Source organism: Brachyistius frenatus, unplaced genomic scaffold (genome assembly GCF_029030835.1).
Source record: "Brachyistius frenatus isolate BFR_SWC_R1_liver_20210118 unplaced genomic scaffold, ASM2903083v1 Contig_35, whole genome shotgun sequence".
Lineage (NCBI taxonomy): Eukaryota > Metazoa > Chordata > Actinopteri > Embiotocidae > Brachyistius > Brachyistius frenatus.
Window position 1 is genome coordinate 2757439 of NW_027210634.1, and position 16843 is coordinate 2774281.

The window sequence follows — 16843 nt, forward strand, 5'->3', positions numbered from 1 at the left end:
TTTTTTATTTTTTTTATTTTTTTTTACTGCGGTTCCGTTGCGGTTCACTGACGCTTCTGATGGCTCCGAAAACCCGGTCGTCAACAAGAAGGATGACCGAGCCGACCGTCCGGATGTCTGGCATTGTTTTGGCTTCTCTAATGTTCCAGCATGTGAACAGCGATTCGGACGTGGTGAGAAGCGCTTTCCGTACCTCCTTAAAGTTGATGTTTTTTGTTTAGTTTAGTTTAGTTTTTTTCCAACGGGGCCCGGTGGGCGGTTTTTGGTGAAATGTTTTGGTGCGAAGGAGGAAAAGCTAGCAAACGGAGCAAAGAAGTAGTGTCCCCCCCCCCCCCCCCGCGTTATTTGCAAACTTTGTAATTGTTTAAATTTTATTTGAACGGTATTGATTGTTTTAAAGATTTCTGCGCGTGGTTTGGTGCCGTGGAGAGGTTTGTGTCGTTTGAGTGAAATTCAAACTCCCGCCATGCTGTTTGTGCAACTTTTTTTTTTTTTTTCTTTTTTTATATATCCAGGCTAACGGTTATCGGTACGCACAAACACACCAGACTCCATCAGAAAATGTCATAAGTTTACAGTTAACGCAATTACTGACGGGGAAACGCGCGTTTTGAAAGATAATAAAACACGTTGCAACGTGTCATACGGTCCCGATGGACAATTCGGCTCGTGTATAATCCAACAAATAAACCTCACAGGAGTCCAATTTGAGTTTAAAGGAGTGTTTCCCAGTTACCGCCCGGCAGTGTGTCGACGCGAACCCACTGGAATAAACCACAGAATTGTAAATGGAGTTCACAAGCCGCGGTCAGGACATCATAGGTACCGAGGTCAGGGCTCCCAACAAGATGACAAGTTGTCTAGTTTTAATGTCTTTTCATATTTTATGCAAAACACTTGTTGCTTTAAACTTCACACCTAAAAATCTCGTTCCGTAAAAGGTCTCAAAGCTTCCAGATGTAGTTGGTCATGTTGGGAAAAAGTCTTTAGACCGTGATGATGATGATGATGGTGGTGATGATGATGATGGTGGTGATGATGATGATGGTGGTGGTGGTGGTGATGATGATGGTGGTGGTGATGTAGCCCACAGTGACACTGAGTGTCCACGTCCAGGTGATGATGCTTTTGTGTGTCTGTCAGGAGGGACTGGTCCTCGGAGAGAGCAGGTTCGAGGAGCAGGTGACCATCAGCGACTCGCAGCCGGATCACATCCACATCGAGGAAATCTACCGTCAGTACATCTACCCTCCTCAAGTACTTCTACACAAGTACTGTAATGGTAATACTGCAGTAATACTCCCGGTGGTACTGCGGTAATACTCCCGGTGGTACTGCGGTAATACTCCCGGTGGTACTGCGGTATTGCTCCCGGTGGTACTGCGGTATTACTCCTGGTAGTACTGCAGTATTACTGTTGGTTGCACTGCAGTATTACTCCTGTTTTGTACTGCAGTCTGCGAGTACTTGTACTAACTGCATGTTTCTCTGGCAGACGTCCAGAAGCACGTCGCCTGCCACCGACTGAACAGGTGAGTCCTGTCAATCACCCAGTAACGTGTGTGTGTGTGTGTGTGTGTGTGTGTGTGTGTGTGTGTGTGTGTGTGTGTGTGTGTGTGTGTGTATTTTAAGTGTTGCCCGTGTGTGTGTTTCAGTGTGTACTTCAGGTGTCGTGTATTGCGTTGCGTGCGTTTCAGACTGTACAGCAGTGGCGGACAGGTGAACATGGAGGCAGTCCAGAAGATGCTGGCGGACAGTAAGCAGGTGAGCGTCAGGCGTCAGGTGTGTTTGGTGGGCGGGGCTAGCTGGGCGTGACGCGCTGGGCGTGTGTTGCAGGGCAGCGTGATCGGCTGGTACCGGCAGCGCAGGAACACGGAGCAGCAGATGACCTTCAGGGAGAAGACGGTGCACGAGAGCCTGAAGAGCGCTCTGTCCAACCCTCACGTGATCTTCATCCTGCTGACGCCCAGCACCCTGACGCCGCCGGGCTCCACCCACAGGACGGAGTACGCCGCCTTCATCTCCCGCAGCAGGTGAGCCTGGTGCAGAAGAAGAGTGGCGTCCAGTGCGCCTCAGAAAATGTGTTGTGGGCGTTTCTGTAGTACCGCGTCGTGCCACCGGGGGGAGCCTCTTGCTGCGCGTTGCATGGATAACTTTACCCAGTGATCAGACTGTTCCATGTTTCCATGCCGCCTCATTGATTGCGGCGGCGGCAGGTCTCCATGGAAACAGCAGCATCACGTGTTTGTGTGTGCAGCAGAAGACAGTTGGAGCGCCAGAAATCATCGTTTATTTTGGAAAAACTGAAAATAAATTCATCTTCTTTACTCCATGTGGACACATCAGATGACACATGGAGAACAAATGGATATTAAAGGCTTTAATATCAGATTTGGCTCTTTTTATTTTTATAGTTCAAGGACCGTCGGAAATTTGACAACCGGGAAATAATTTCTTCTTTTTTTTTTTAGTTTCTGGCTGATAGATGGTGAAATTTTAAAAGAAAGGTTGTTGTCTTCACAGGGTCTAAATCTGGTACCCATGGCTGAGTTGTTCTTCTTCTGTGGTGTTGAACAGCTCCTCTTCTTCATGCGTAACCGACTTGTGTTCGCTGTCTCCGTGCAGGCGCTTCGTCAACATCCCCGTGCTGGTCAACAACCTGGGTCTCCTGGAGCAGCAGGCCTACTGGAAGGTGTCGGCTCCGTGCTCTGCGGCCGGCTACGGCCTCACCATGAAGAAGCACGGGTACCGTCCACCGCACGCACACGCGCCTCCCAACTCGCACCGCGTCCCGTTGTTTCCCGCCGGTGGTGCAGCTGTCCATTTTTCTCGTTTTCAGGTCCCGGTTCTTCTCCGCCGACGGGCTGCAGCGGGAGGTGACCGAGGTGAACCTGATGAACGACTCGCTGCAGGCGGAGCTGCAGGTGAGAGAGGCGTCGCCCGGGCGCTCCGTGACATCCCGCCGCCTTCGCTCCCCATCCCGCTTCACCCGCCTTTTTTTTGTTGTTGTTGTTGTTTTTTTTGCGCACAGAAAGCGTGCAGAGACGTGGAGGAGAGCGAGCGTCGGGTGGAGACGCTGCGGGCCGACGTTTCGGCGCTCAGGAGCCGACTCGGTGAGAAGCGGCGGGGCGAGGCAGGAAAAGGTACGAACGGAATTCAATCTGACGTAACAACAGCGTGAGGAGGACCAGCGGGGTCGCGTCTGACCGCCGCGGGCTGCATTTAAAAGTGGACGTCGCTTCGGGGTCTGAAAAATGAAGCCGATGCGGAAGCGCCTTAAGTTGCGATAACCACCGACTGCCACTAGAGGTCGCCTCCAGAAAGCCTCCGCGGACTCCCATTCAACTGGTCTCGTACAATTCTCAGCCAAGACAGTTTCTCTACCGGTTATCTCGGTGTTGTTGGCTAAAGTCGCTCCTTCTTATTCGTTTTCTGGCGGTCCAGCTGAAAATAATTAATTAGAAAATAAGCCTCAAGAAGCTGTTTTTTTGTTTTTTTTTGGGGGGGGGGGGGTCTGTTTGACTGACAGGCCTGTAGTGCAGTCACGTTACGGCTATCCGTGGGCGGGACGTATTATCGTCGGGATTTATCTATACCCACTTTGTCCTGTACAGGGTCACTGGGGGGTGGAGCCTATCCCGGCTGACTTTAAGCTAAGGCGGGGTACGCCTGGACTGGTCGTCAGTACTTTAGATAACGGTAACAACTACTTGTTTTTATGTAAAGACATTAAAGCCACATGTAGGTGATGTAATCATTACTCCAGAACAGCATCTTATTTGCTATGACAACAGATCTGCAGTTGAAGATAAATATGAGCCTGAGGAGGAGTTCCTGGGCTGTTCATTAATCAGATTAATTAAAAGCGGAACCAGAGCATGAAGAAGACATTCAGATTCCTCTCTGTTCTATGAGTCAGTCTTTGTTTCTAAATGGAGGTGTACCGCAGGGCTCTGTATGAGGTCCTGTTTGTTTGTTTTTAACTTACTTCCTGCATGAATGAAGGTAAAAGTCAGTTTTTATGCAGACGAGGCTCTGATTCATGTTCCCCTCCGGATTTGTTTTGTTAAACTCCAGATAAATCCGTGGTGTCCTCGTTTGCCTGATTTGAATTTATCTGCCTCTGAACCTTGTGTTTCGCGTTCGAGCAGAAGCCGTCAGCGCTCCGGAGCAGACGAACAACCTGCTGCTGCACGAAGCCCTCAGAACTCTGTTCGGCCGCTCGCCTCTGCTCTGCACGCAGACGTTAACCCTGCAGGCGCTCCCCGTTCCCGGCCGAGACATTTCCGCGACGACGCAGGCGAGCTCTGACGCGAGCAGCTCGACGAACTGCCGGAAGAGGCTGCGAGAGGCGCCGCCGGGGAGGGAGAGGAAGCGCAGGAGAAGCAGGTGCTGATGGGAGTCCGGTCACTTCCTGTTCGTGATTTGATTGACATTCAGCTCGTTGCCACGACAGCAAACCGCACCGATGACCGGAGAACGCCGAGGACTGTTAGAAAACTGTTAATAGATAAAGGTTTTGTTTAAAAAAAAAAAAAAAAAAAAAAAGTTGCAGTGATTATTGTTGTCGAGCAGCTGTGCCCCGTAATCCAGATGTTTTCAGACGTGAAGTTCAGCAGAGAAACTTTAATGAATACATTAAACAAAGGAGACAGTTCATACACACACATCCACTAATCCAGATGTTTGATGCTGCAGATGTTAGGGTCCTTCATGAAGTTTGGATGTTTGTGGGTCACCGACATGAAACCTGGACGTAGAAAGAGTTTTATTAACGGTCAGAGTTTGTGAAGAACTTTGTAATGTCAGTTTGTTGTGAAGTAAATCACACGTACAGAAGTCCACTAATAACAAACAAACAAATACAGATTTTCAAATTCAAATTTACGTGGTAAAAAAAAATAATCTGAATTTCAAAGTTAAAGTTGAAACATTTGAATTCTTAAATCATCGTAAACTAGTTTAAATCTTCAGTCTGCATTTTCGGATTTAAAAAAAAACCATATCATATAAAAGTTTAGATTATGATTTTTTTTAATTTTTTTTTTAATCAAGATTAAGGATAAAAGAAAATTTTAATTTAAAAAAGTCAAAACTATTATATTTTAAAAATGAGATTAAAAAAAAAACTAAGATTTTTTTAAATTAAAAGTTACAACTTGTTATGATTGGGAAAAAAAGCTTAATATAAAATGTCAAAGAGCAAGAAATAAGTTTAAGATATACAATTTTTAAAAAGAGAATTTAAGACTAAAATGTCAGAATTTTGAGATAAAAAATTTTGATTAAAAAAAATTACATTTTAAATCATGATTATGAAGTCAAGATTAGGGAAAATTCAATTATGATATTTAAAAAAAAAAAAAAAAGGTTTAAAATTTGAGATAAATTCAAAATGTTCTGAGAGTTTGTTTTGTGTGCGGTGGACGTACCCATGGAGTGAGCTTTCTTTATGGCTTTAGACACTTCCTTTTGTTTTCTCCCACATAAACCTGGAAAAAAAACCCGGAAAAGAGACACAAAAACGTGAATGTTTCTGCCGTTTTTTGTTGTTGTTGTTGTTCTTTAAATCCGCTGCGAACCCGCCGGGCGACGCGACCGCTCACCTGTGATGTGTCGGCCGTAAATCCTGCCGGTGTACGGCGAGACGAACTGAGACAGCAGCTGCGTGGGACGACAGGCCAGAGAGGCGTTACTACACCGTCACATTTGTTCATCGCCGCGATTTGCGAGGGGGAATCAAATTTGTACACGTGTCAAAGAACTTGCGGGTCATTTTTGTTTTGTTTATACTCCTTAGTTTCTACTTCTTTTAACGGGTGATTGCCGCCGTGCTCGAGTTGCGGCTACGGTCTCGAACATCGGGTTTGCAAAATCGGACGTTTCTCCGCTCCAGACGTCCGCTGCCGACGTCGAGCAAGAGACGACACCCGGGACACGGGTCGACTCGGGTCTCGCGTCTTCACCCTGAATTCGTCACCCGCAGAGGTCGGTGATCAATTTCGACATCGGGGTACTAAATTATGGGGTGGCCTCTCCCATCTGACAAAAAGCTGTTAAAAAAATGTAACCGCTGTTTCGTAACTGCAACATACACGCACATGCGCTCTCCTCCATCACCGTGCTCGTATCTTTTTGCTTTTATATTGACTTCATTGTTTTTGCTGCGATTGTTGCAGCCTATGTTTTGTTGTCATTTGTTCACATTATTTTTATGTAGCGATATTGCTTGTGCATGTAAACTTTCTATAACGGTAAACGTTTCACATTATCGGGTGGAGGCTTCAAATAAGCCCACCGGGTTGTTGTTTTTTGCCTCTCCCAGCACGGCACTGATTTTTTATTTCATTTTATAAAATCTTGTTTTTAATTTGTGCAAAATCAATCAAACTTCCTCATAAAGGTTTTACATATATTATATATATATTTTATATATATATATATATACACACATATATATCGTAAATGAGAGTTTTTCCCATCACTCACCTGAATGTTTTTGTAATTCACTGTGACGTTGCAGAGCATGCAGCCTTTCTGTTCCTGTTTGTACGGATTTTCCATTTTCACGAACTTAAAGAGGATAATAAAAAAAAAAAATTTTAAAACATGACGTCAGAAATTAGATGCATAAGGAACAGATAAAATGCAAAGAATTAAACACAAATAGAGTTAAAGATAGAATAGAGTTATTGATGACGTTTCGCTGTGATCACCAACATGATGACATCATACTGACACGACAACCCACCGCGTCATCTTTCTGCGGGACAGCAGCTGAGGTGGAGGTGAGACTTCTCACACCTGCGGGGGGGGGGGGACACACGGCTAACGTTAGCATTAGCATCACAGTACTGCTGTATAAGAGCCGGAAGGATCACGTTTAACATTTCAGACGAGCAGCGACCGGTTTTGTTTTTTTTGTTTTTTTTTACTCCGAAGCTCGTTCACACCGACCCGACGTCAGTCAGCACTCACCTGTGTTTGCATGGAGAAGAAATACAGGCTTTAGCCTCTGGAAACCCCTCACGCACAACATTTTTGACCCGACACAGGACCGGAAGTGGAGCCGGAACGGAAGACTTCCGGCGCCTCGCTGGGTTTTCTAATAGTTCCGACCACTTTGACGGTTACTGTTTGTTATTTGGATCAAATACGGTCCTTTTCTAAATTTCACATCAATATTCAGCGTGGAATTATTATTTTTTTAACTTCACATATTTTACATTTCTGACATTAATCAAATTGAATGGTTTTACAATTGATGTTTTTACCGGAAAATAATAAATGCGACTCCCTTCAAAGATGTAACAAGAACAAGATAGTTATCACCCCCCCCGAATCAGTGAAGTAGCCGTTCATCTCCCTGCCTTTACGTAGGTTAGCAAATTAAAATATTAAAAGCGTTTACAAGGACTCACGTCAGTGTCGTCACATGTGTCAGAACAGTTTTGAGTGTTTTAAACAACCGTTTTTAGTTTTAAAATATTTCAGGTTAGATTACGTTAAGAAAAAGCGATGGTTAGCTCGGTGAAACGAGAGGAAGAGAAACTGAAGCAAGATAAAACTACGAACTGGCAGAAAATGACGCCAGTTTATGAAGTTAAGTGTGTTATCGAGGAAATTTGGGGTTTATTTGGGGTGATTTATCAGCAGTTAACTGGTCGTTTAGCTTAGCTAACCGGTAAACCGAAACCGGAAGTGACGGAGGGATTTCTCTCCCGTTCAAACGCTGCTGCTCATCATTTTTTAAATGAGGGCGCTGAGCTGATGTGCAGTTCCCATATCGTCACATTTTTAAGTGTGACAGCCGTTTTCTTGTTTTATCATTTTCGGTGACAGACTTTCGTGCAGTATGTGATTCATTTTGTGGAGTTTCATGGCTCGTTAGCTGCCGGAAGACACAAACTCAGTCAGCTAACGACTAACTGAACCCTGAAGCTTGGTTTGAGGCTCCTTATCTGAACACTTAACTATTTTAACGAGGCTATTAATGGTTTATATCCACACAGTTACTGAAGTGTAACTAGTCCGGTGCGCGGCAGTCGGTTAGTCGACCAGCAGTTTGACATGTAGCCTCGGCTCCGGACAGGGATGAATGTCGGTCGACTTGACGTCAAAATAAAACGAGTTTGTTCGAGGAAGAGGTCGAGAGACGGCCTGAAGACTCGGCTGACACCTGTCCCAAAGAGGAGAGGAGGCGTCGGTACCCCGCCATGTCCCGCCGGCAGGAGGACCAGCAGCATCATGGCTGATACTCCCACGGTGGTACGTCACTGTCTGAACCTGCAGACGATTAATCGATCAACAGAAAATTCGGCAGCTAATGTGATTAATCGAGTGTGCTCTGCTTTCTTGCGGGGGCCCCCAGGGGTCTACTTTGGGCCCCCAAGGGGTCTACTTTGGGCCCCCCAGGGGTCTACTTTGGGCCCCCTCTTGCAGACGAACTCGAACTCATTTTACGTGTTTTATTATCAAAGTTAAAAGAAAGAAATGATCAAAGAAATCCACAGATGTGAGCAGCCGAAAGCTTCAAATAATTTGCAGTTTTATTAAAACTACAAGGATTAGTCAATTAATCAACGAGTTGATCAAAGGAAAATTCACTATTTTAATAACCGAATAATTGTTTTAGTCACTTTTTTGTTTTTAAAGCAAACATATCAAAAATGTGCTGATTTGATGCTTTTCTTTGTCTCATGTTGATATGAAACTGAATATTTGAAGGTTTTTCAAATTGAAAAAAATCATTTTATGATGTCATCTCTTGGACAAAATAATCTAGAAATGAATCCGCAGATGACTTGCTAATGAAACTTCTCAGATCCTGTTCAGACTAAAAAATAAAAGTTGAACGTCACAATCAGGTTTCTTTAACTTAAGATAAAATCCGCCTTTTAAACTCCAAAGAGATTAATCATCGTGATGATTATCGATTCCGACTGATGCGACCGTTTTTTTACCGCGATAGGATCGTCGGCCGCACCGCTAACCGTCTTGTGTTTTTCAGTACTGCAGCGACAGCGAGGATTTATTTGGCGACTATGACAGCATCCTGGAGGACAGCTCCGTCCTGGCGAAGCTGGACGATGCGGAGCAAGACGAAAGGCGGTGGGCGGCTCGCGGAGACGCAGCGGACGAGCGGGACTTCACGGCTCTGCGGCCGCCGAAAGGTCCGGACCGACGACCCGGCGAGGACGTCCTCACCGACTCCATCCTCACCGACTCCGTCCTCACCGACTCCATCCTGGACGCCCTCGCGGACAAACCCTTCGAGGAGTTGCCGGCCAGCCAGCTGCAGTTTCAAGAAGAAGTTGAGGGAAAGGTGAAGAGGAGCCGACTGCAGGCAGGAGATAAAACCTCGACCCCTTTCCGAAGCCCTCGCGGGACCTCTGAATCCGGACCGGAACCGAACCCGGAGGATGAACCCAAGAGCCGAGCGAGGAGGAGCGTTGCCGAACAGCTGAAGAGGACGATGCTCGGGAACGCGGCCGCTCCTCCCGCCGTCTCTCGGACGGCGGTCATGAAGGAAGCCGTGGTTTCCGAGGAGATCAGCGTCGCCGTGCGGGCCATGGAAACCGTGTCCGCCGTGACCCCCGACCTCGGGCCTTTCTTCGGACTTCCCTCCAGAGTGAAGGACCTGATGTACAAACTGAGAGGGATCAACAGCTTATATGGTGAGGCGTCTGTTTGTCCCACACCAAAAAAATCCCCGTCAATACGCAGTTCGTCTTCTTACCGTTAGTTTTGGACTGCCGGTCGGTCGAAACGAGACATCTGAAGATGTCATTTCGGAATTTTAGAAGCTATTGCGGGTATTTTTCTGAATGTTCAAATATTTACAGACAAAACGATAAAGAAATTAATCAACAATGACAGTAATTGTCAGAATTTAGTAACTGCAGCCCTAATTCTGTCTATAAAATGTAATAAATACCTTCCTTGTTTCTCAAAATCCAAACTGATGTCTTCATATTTTTTTTATCCATCCATCATTTCATCCACGACTTCATCGATTATCAAATACTTGCTGCTGGTTTTCTGGTCGTGGACTGAATTATCAAAGAAAACTAAGGTGAATTTTCATTCGTTAATGCTAAGCTAAGCTGCTAATATAGCTTCATGTCTGACTCCCATCAACAAAGCAGTCAAGCGTGTTTCCCTGTTCCTTCGCGGCGAACCTAATATCCGATAGAGAAGAGTTTTTTTTATTTTTGTTATTGCTGTCGCCTCTTCAGATTGGCAGGAGACGTGTCTGAACCTGGACTGCGTCCAGCAGAGGAGGAACCTGATCTACTCGCTGCCCACCAGCGGCGGGAAAACTCTGGTCGCAGAGATCCTCATCCTCAGAGAGATGCTGTGCAGGAGGAAGGACTGTCTGTTCGTCCTACCGTACATATCGCTGGTGCAGGAGAAGGTAAAAGGAAATTGCAGCGGCTGTTTGTTTTTTTTCCCTAACAGAACAAGAAAGCTACAAAAATCAGGGACCTGAAGTTAAATTATAAACAGAGAGGAATTCACAACAGCTCGTACACACAGGAAAACGGATAACAAGTGACGTTTAGGTTGCTGATGTTTAAAACCAGTTTTTCCTGCTTAGTTTGAAAGTGTGATGAATAACATGATGGAAAAGTTCTGAGATAAAGAGTATTTTATCAGATTTGAAATTTGAAGTTGTGATTTTAATCGTGAAAGGTCTTACATTTTTAGAAATCTTAGTTAACTTTACATATTTCAATAATTGAATATTGTTTTTTAATGTTACTTTTTCTTTTTACAGTTTTCTGTTTTATTCAAATGATTAATTTCCTGCAAAATATGAAGAAAATCGACATTTTCAAACACGAGAGCGTTGGACGCTGATTACGACGTCTCTGCGGGCGTGTCGTAGATTTCTACAGTCTTTCATCAAAACCGTCGAAAAACTGTCTGAAACCAGGACTTGATTAGACGGAGATTATCATCGCACGGTCTTGAGGTGCCGCGCTAATAGAGAAGCATGTTAAAATGTACAGTACATGATGATATTCACGATTCATTCAAGGAATAGCTGAGGACCAGCGATGGAGCCCTGTGGGACGCCTTTTCCAAACTTCAGCGCTCTCCATTTTGAAAGACCAGAAACGACTGACTTGCCCGCTCGTTCTTGCAGGTGCGTGGGTTGGCGAGCTTCGGCCTGGAGCTGGACTTCATGGTGGAGGAGTACGCCGGCAGCAAGGGCAGGTTTCCTCCCGTGAAGAGAAGTAACAAGAGGTCCCTTTACGTCGCCACGATAGAGAAGGCCCACGGCCTCGTCAACTCTCTGATCGAGATCGGCCGGCTGGGCGACCTGGGGCTGCTGGTGGTCGACGAGGTACGAAACGACCCGTCCCGTGTTGCACGAAAAGGCGCGGAAAGTAAAGATTTTTGTTTTTTTTTTTTTTTTTTTTTTAACGGAGGTTCCGGTTTCCCTCCGCAGCTTCACATGCTGGGCGACGGCAGCAGAGGGGCTGTTATCGAAATGACGCTGGCCAAAGTTCAGTACGTGAGCGGTGAGTGTCTCGTACGCTCTTCTTTAACCCTGCGAACCGCCGCGAGTTGAACGAGTGATTCCTGATCCTGATCCTTTTGTTCAGAAACGACTCAGATTATCGGAATGAGCGCCACCCTGGGAAACATCAAGGACCTGCAGACGTTTCTGAGGGCGGAAAATTACACCAACGACTTCCGGCCCGTAAGTGACTCGACCTACTTTATAGTTAATAAATCGGGTTCGGTGCCCTTTGAAAAACGGCTCGCTCGAAATAATCTGCTGCGATGCCCTCTGGAACTGCGGCTTGCTTGGCGGAGACTCCGCCCCCCTCCGACCTTTTAAATTAGAGGTCATGAAATGTAACTTTTTATCAGTGAAAGTAGTTTTCATAACTTTCCTCTGTCGGTCGTATCACGATTTTGAACCTTTAAAATGCTCAACGGTTTATTTTTTTAGTGACGTGTTGTGAATTGTTTTGTTATTTTCCAGGTTGAGCTGAAAGAATACGTGAAACTCAAGGACACGATCTACGAGGTGAACCCCAAGGAAGAGGACTGTTTCAGATTCTCGCGTCTTCTTAACTATAAAGTGAGTACGACATTTACACGCTGGAGGTCTTCGGCCTTAAGAGCTTTGACGAAACTGGACAGCGGTCTCTCCCTCATTCCTCCTGCAGTACTCCAGCGCCATGCAGAAGATCGACCCGGACCACATCATCGCCCTGGTGACCGAGGTCATCCCGACTCACTCGTGTCTCGTCTTCTGTCCCACCAAGAAGAACTGCGAGAACGTCGCGGGGATGATCTGCAAATACCTGAAGGAGTGAGTTGACTTCTCCTCCTCCTCCTCCTCCTCCTCCACCCGTTGTTCCGCCCTCCTCCTCCTTCTCTTCCTCCCTCCTCCACTGACCGTCTCCTCTCCGCTCTCTCGCAGGGACTTCCTGCAGCACCGGGAGGCCGAGAAGGCCGCCCTCCTCCGAGACCTGAGGGACAGCGGCAGCGGCTCGGTGTGTCCAGTGCTCCGGAGGACCGTCCCGTTCGGGCTGGCCTACCACCACAGCGGGCTGACCACCGAGGAGAGGAAGCTGGTGGAGGAGGCGTACTCCAGCGGGGTCCTCTGCCTCCTCGCCTGCACCTCCACCCTGGCTGCAGGGATCAACCTACCTGCCCGCAGGTGAGATGGGCCCGTTACCCGCTTTTATTTTGAAAGGCCCCTTTTCTGGGTTATTCTTACGGCTGCAAAAGAGAAGAAGTCAGAAACAGAGAAGTCACCGAAGAGTCATCCATCTTCGCCTCCACCCAGAACATACACTCCGGTGTCAGTTTATTAGGTACAGCATCTAAAACTGACCCCGAACACGGCGTTCCCTCCCTCCACTTCCTGTCTGTTTGTTTTTTCGCAGAGTAATCCTGCGCTCGCCGTACCTGGCCACGGACTTCCTGAAGAGGAGCCAGTACAAGCAGATGGTGGGCCGGGCCGGTCGAGCCGGGATCGACTCAGTGGGAGAGAGCATCCTCATCCTGCAGGACAAGGACAGGACGCTGGTGAGTCCACAGAAAAATATCTCAAATTGAAGAGTCAGAGGTACAAAAAATCTTGGGAGACCTAAAAAAAAAAAAAACTGAAGGCCTCTGCTGCAGCGTGAAAATCGTGTCGTCCGTTTTTTTTCTGAGGATTCCGGGACTATTTCTGAGCAGAGATGAAGTTTGAGTTTAAACAGAGCTGCAGGTCGTTAATCAGAGTTTTAGTTTAATTTTGCAGATAATAAAAAACAAAAAGACACTAAAGGAGGAAGACGGCCTGTAATTCTGAGGTTTAATCGGACAAAAAGTTAAAGGACTAAAAACTAAAAGTTCGCCCAAAAAAAAAAAAAAGTAAAATCTAATTTGATCAAATAAATAAAAACAGCAGCTTAACATCAAAGACATAAATCGTTAAAAAAAAAAGAGTCTAAAAATATAAATATAGACACACTTATTGGGAAATATATATACAAATGATTTAGAAACAAAAAAGCATCAAGTCTTCATATTTGCGGTGAAATTAGAACATTTTTAAACAATTTTACTGGTGAATTTTCTGTCAAAATGTCTGATCAATAATCGTCGCAGCTCTTATTGGATCTGTTCTTGTTTGATTTCAGGCTCAGACTCTTGTTTCTGCCCCGATGGAGAACTGTTACAGCAACCTGCTGCTCGACGATGGAAAAGGCCTCTTGAGTCTCATCCTGTCGCTCATTGGATTAAACGTAAATCCCTTTTTATTTAGATTTCAAATCTGAACCCATTAAAGTCTGAAGCTGACGAGCAGCTGCTGGCGTTAATCTGATGCCGTTTTATTCATTATTTATTTATCTCTTTGTCCTTTATCCTTTATTGTCCCTTCTTTTTTTTTTTTGTGACAGCTGGTTTACAAATGAGACAAATTACCTGCTTTATGGAGCCATCAGTGTGACAATGAAACCATTATTTTAACCATCAGGGAATCTGACAGTTACGTATTTTTGATTTGATTTTGGTCTGTAAAACATTTTTAAAAAATACCACAAATATTATTTGAGCTGTAAGTTTTGTCTTCAAATGTCCCCAAAAAATATTTCGTTTACAATCACTTATCACAACGAGACTGGACAAAAAAAAAAAAAAAAAAAAATTCAAATATTCAGCTTTCTTTTTGTTTTTCCAGTATTTTATTTATTTTTTTGCCACAAAGAGTCATTTCATTATCAGAATAGATGCTGGCCGTCGTCAAATAGTTGCTTGAAATCTTTGTGACGCTGCTGCGTGGCTGCAGATGACCTCGTCTCTGGACCAGGTGCAGGACTTCCTGCGCGGCACGCTGCTGTCCGTGCAGCAGCAGCAGCTGTGCGTGCGGAGGAGTCTGCAGGAGGCGGTGCACCAGAGCGTGGAGCTGCTGAAGGAGAAGCAGCTCGTCACGGCGGCGGACGACTGTCGCGGCCCGACTCTGCGGGTCACCCAGCTGGGACGGGCCACCTACAAAGGTAGACAACAACGTTCCTCCTCCGCAACGTTCAACGGACGCGCCTCGGAGGGGTGTGAAGTAAATGGAAGGTTTCTGTGATGTGTCGTCCTTCAGGATCGGTGGATCTGACCTACAGCGACCTTCTCTACAAAGACCTCTCCAAAGGTCTGGAGGGTCTGCTGCTCAACAGCTGCCTGCACCTGGTCTACCTGGTCACCCCGTACGACATGGTTCCTCAGAGCCAGCCCGACTGGATGATCTACTACAGACAGGTAGCACAGAGTCGCCACAGAGTCACAGTCAGAGGTTACGGAGTCACAGTCAGAGGTTACGGAGTCACAGTCGGACGTTACGTAGACACAGTCGGACTTCAGAGTCACAGTCGGACGTTACAGAGTTACACTCAGACATCAGAGTCACTCGCTCACAGCTCTGTTGAACCCTGGTCGTGTACTCGGTCTGTTCCAGTTCACCCTGCTGTCGGCAGCCGAGCAGAAGATGTCCGCAGCCGTCGGCGTGCCGGAGAGTTTCGTAGCGAGAAAGGCAGCAGGACAGACGGTGAAGAAGGTAAAAATCTGCTCAGACACGGAGAGAAACGGGACAGTTCAGAAGTCCCCTGAGAATCTGTCTGTTTTCAAGTTGGTTTTTTTCCTTCAGTATCACAGTCGTCTGTACTCCCATGATGCACTGCAGGCCGGAGCTGGATTAAAACGAGGTTCCTGTTCTGACTCGGTGTTCTGTGTCCCAGACTGTGAACCTGCAAGTGGTCCGGAGGATGTACCTGGCTCTGGTTCTGATCTCTCTGCTGAAGGAAACCAACATCTGGAGCGTCGCCGATCGTTTCCAGCTGAGTCGGGGCTTCGTTCAGACGCTGCTCAGCTCCTCCGCAGCCTTCTGCTCCTGTGTGCTGCACTTCACTGAGGTACCCCTCCAACCCGGACCAGGACCGGGTCCACAGTGTTAGACCGGGACCTGCACCACAAAGACGTGTCAGACCAGGACCAGCTTTGACCGAGACATGTTAGTCCAGGACCCGGTGCACAGTGTCAGACCAGGACTCGAGTCTCATAAAGACAAGTTAGACTGGTCTACAGTGGTCCTGGTCTCTGGGTCTCTGGTGGTCCTGGTCTGTGCAGCTGCTCTCAGCTCTGTTGAGGATGGTACCGCTGGCTGCTCTGTGATGAGGTCTTGGTCTGTGTTCAGGAGCTGGAGGAATTCTGGCCGTTAAGAGCTCTGCTGACCGAGATGACCCGGCGGCTGAGCTACTGCGTGAAGGCGGAGCTTATCCCTCTGATGGAGGTGGCCGGAGTGATGGAGGTCAGAGCCAGCTGCACGTGGACGTCAATAAATGAATCACTCTCTCTTTTCAGTTCTGGTGTTAATTTCGGGTAAAACGGTTTCTGTCTGTCTTGTCCAGTCGAGAGCGAAGCAGCTGTTCAACGCCGGCTACAAGACGCTGACTCACCTGGCCAACGCCGACCCCGCCGTTCTCTCCAAGACCATCGAGAACCTCTACAGGAAACAGGCCAACCTGATCGTGGCCTCCGCTAAAGTGAGTTTTCCTGTTGGTCCTCCAGACGGACCCGAGTGTCCCGGAAGTCCTGCTGCCACCGCACATGAAGCTCGGCGCTTCGAAGTACCAAACTCCATTCGGAAATGTGCCGATTTAAGATTCCACAGTCAAGTTCACAGTGACGCACACGGAGACGGGAGGAATTTATTAAATTCACCTTCTCAAGCGTTCGCCAGGACATAACCGGGTCACTCGTGTTCACGTGACGATCGACCCGTTTGTGTCCATCAGCTGACGTCTGTGTCTTGTGTTCCAGATGCTTGTGAACGAGAAGGCTGCAGCTTTGCAGGAGGAGGTGGACGAGCTGCTGCTGCCGCCCGCCGACCTGCCGCAGCTTTAAACGCGCGGTCGAATCTGCTTTTAATTCTGTCGACACATTCTTATTAAAATAACAAAGAGCTCCAGTCTGTCTGTGAAAAGTTTTTATTTTTTGAAAACTTCCTGCTGACTCGTGTTTAAAGGGCGCAGTCTGTAGTCACACGCCGAGAGAGGTCTGCTTGTGACAGCTTGGAGGGGAGGATGTCACTGATGATGTCACTGATGATGATGTCACTGCCGACTGTTTCTGCTCCGGTTATGCATGTTTTCTGCTCTTTACGTTTTCTTCACAACTGTTCCTGCTGTTCTCCTGACGGACTGTAATTATGACAAACAAATGCATAAGAGTCATAAAACAAATCAGTCGTAATTTTTTTGTATTAGTCCTTTTTTATGTATTTTGGCAGGATTTAGGGATTATTTCTTTTTGGAGGGGGGCATTTTTTGAGTTTCTTTAA

General features: G+C 46.7%; 3 protein-coding genes across 11 annotated transcripts; 2 read left to right on the top strand and 1 right to left on the bottom strand.

Annotated features, from left to right (window-relative positions):
• Positions 1–79: 79 nt before the first annotated feature.
• On the top strand, positions 80–4664 carry abraxas1 (abraxas 1, BRCA1 A complex subunit). Of its 7 annotated transcripts, XR_011310999.1 has the most exons (10): positions 80–173; positions 1144–1282; positions 1496–1532; positions 1656–1764; positions 1837–2033; positions 2626–2745; positions 2840–2924; positions 3032–3143; positions 3615–3699; positions 4152–4239. XR_011310999.1 is itself a non-coding variant. In XM_069700967.1 (9 exons), exons 1-9 carry the CDS (start codon positions 93–95, stop codon positions 4394–4396), a joined length of 1317 nt encoding a protein of 438 aa, XP_069557068.1. In that variant the 5' UTR covers positions 80–92; the 3' UTR covers positions 4397–4664. The 7 variants fall into 7 exon arrangements, 6 of the variants coding, with proteins under 6 accessions (XP_069557068.1, XP_069557072.1, XP_069557069.1 ...); XM_069700967.1 differs by having other exon boundaries at positions 2840–3143; positions 4152–4664; XM_069700971.1 differs by lacking the exon at positions 3615–3699 and having other exon boundaries at positions 4152–4664.
• Positions 4531–7083, bottom strand: mrps18c (mitochondrial ribosomal protein S18C). 2 transcript variants are annotated; one of them, XM_069700974.1, is made up of 6 exons: positions 6979–7083; positions 6740–6804; positions 6490–6573; positions 5607–5664; positions 5433–5492; positions 4531–4750 (listed from the first exon to the last, which is right to left on the bottom strand). In XM_069700974.1, the coding sequence occupies exons 1-6, from the start codon at positions 7037–7039 to the stop codon at positions 4674–4676; spliced, it is 405 nt and encodes a 134-aa protein (XP_069557075.1). In that variant the 5' UTR covers positions 7040–7083; the 3' UTR covers positions 4531–4673. The 2 variants fall into 2 exon arrangements, with proteins under 2 accessions (XP_069557075.1, XP_069557076.1); XM_069700975.1 differs by having other exon boundaries at positions 6752–6804; positions 6979–7082.
• A 378-nt stretch (positions 7084–7461) lies between these two features.
• On the top strand, positions 7462–16471 carry helq (helicase, POLQ like). Of its 2 annotated transcripts, XM_069700990.1 has the most exons (18): positions 7462–8268; positions 9011–9677; positions 10239–10417; positions 11153–11353; positions 11459–11531; positions 11616–11713; positions 12002–12100; positions 12189–12334; positions 12446–12685; positions 12915–13056; positions 13656–13760; positions 14306–14513; positions 14609–14766; positions 14963–15061; positions 15243–15416; positions 15698–15811; positions 15912–16046; positions 16324–16471. In XM_069700990.1, the coding sequence occupies exons 1-18, from the start codon at positions 8095–8097 to the stop codon at positions 16405–16407; spliced, it is 3096 nt and encodes a 1031-aa protein (XP_069557091.1). In that variant the 5' UTR covers positions 7462–8094; the 3' UTR covers positions 16408–16471. The 2 variants fall into 2 exon arrangements, with proteins under 2 accessions (XP_069557091.1, XP_069557092.1); XM_069700991.1 differs by lacking the exons at positions 15912–16046; positions 16324–16471 and having other exon boundaries at positions 15188–15416; positions 15698–15786.
• Positions 16472–16843: the final 372 nt, after the last annotated feature.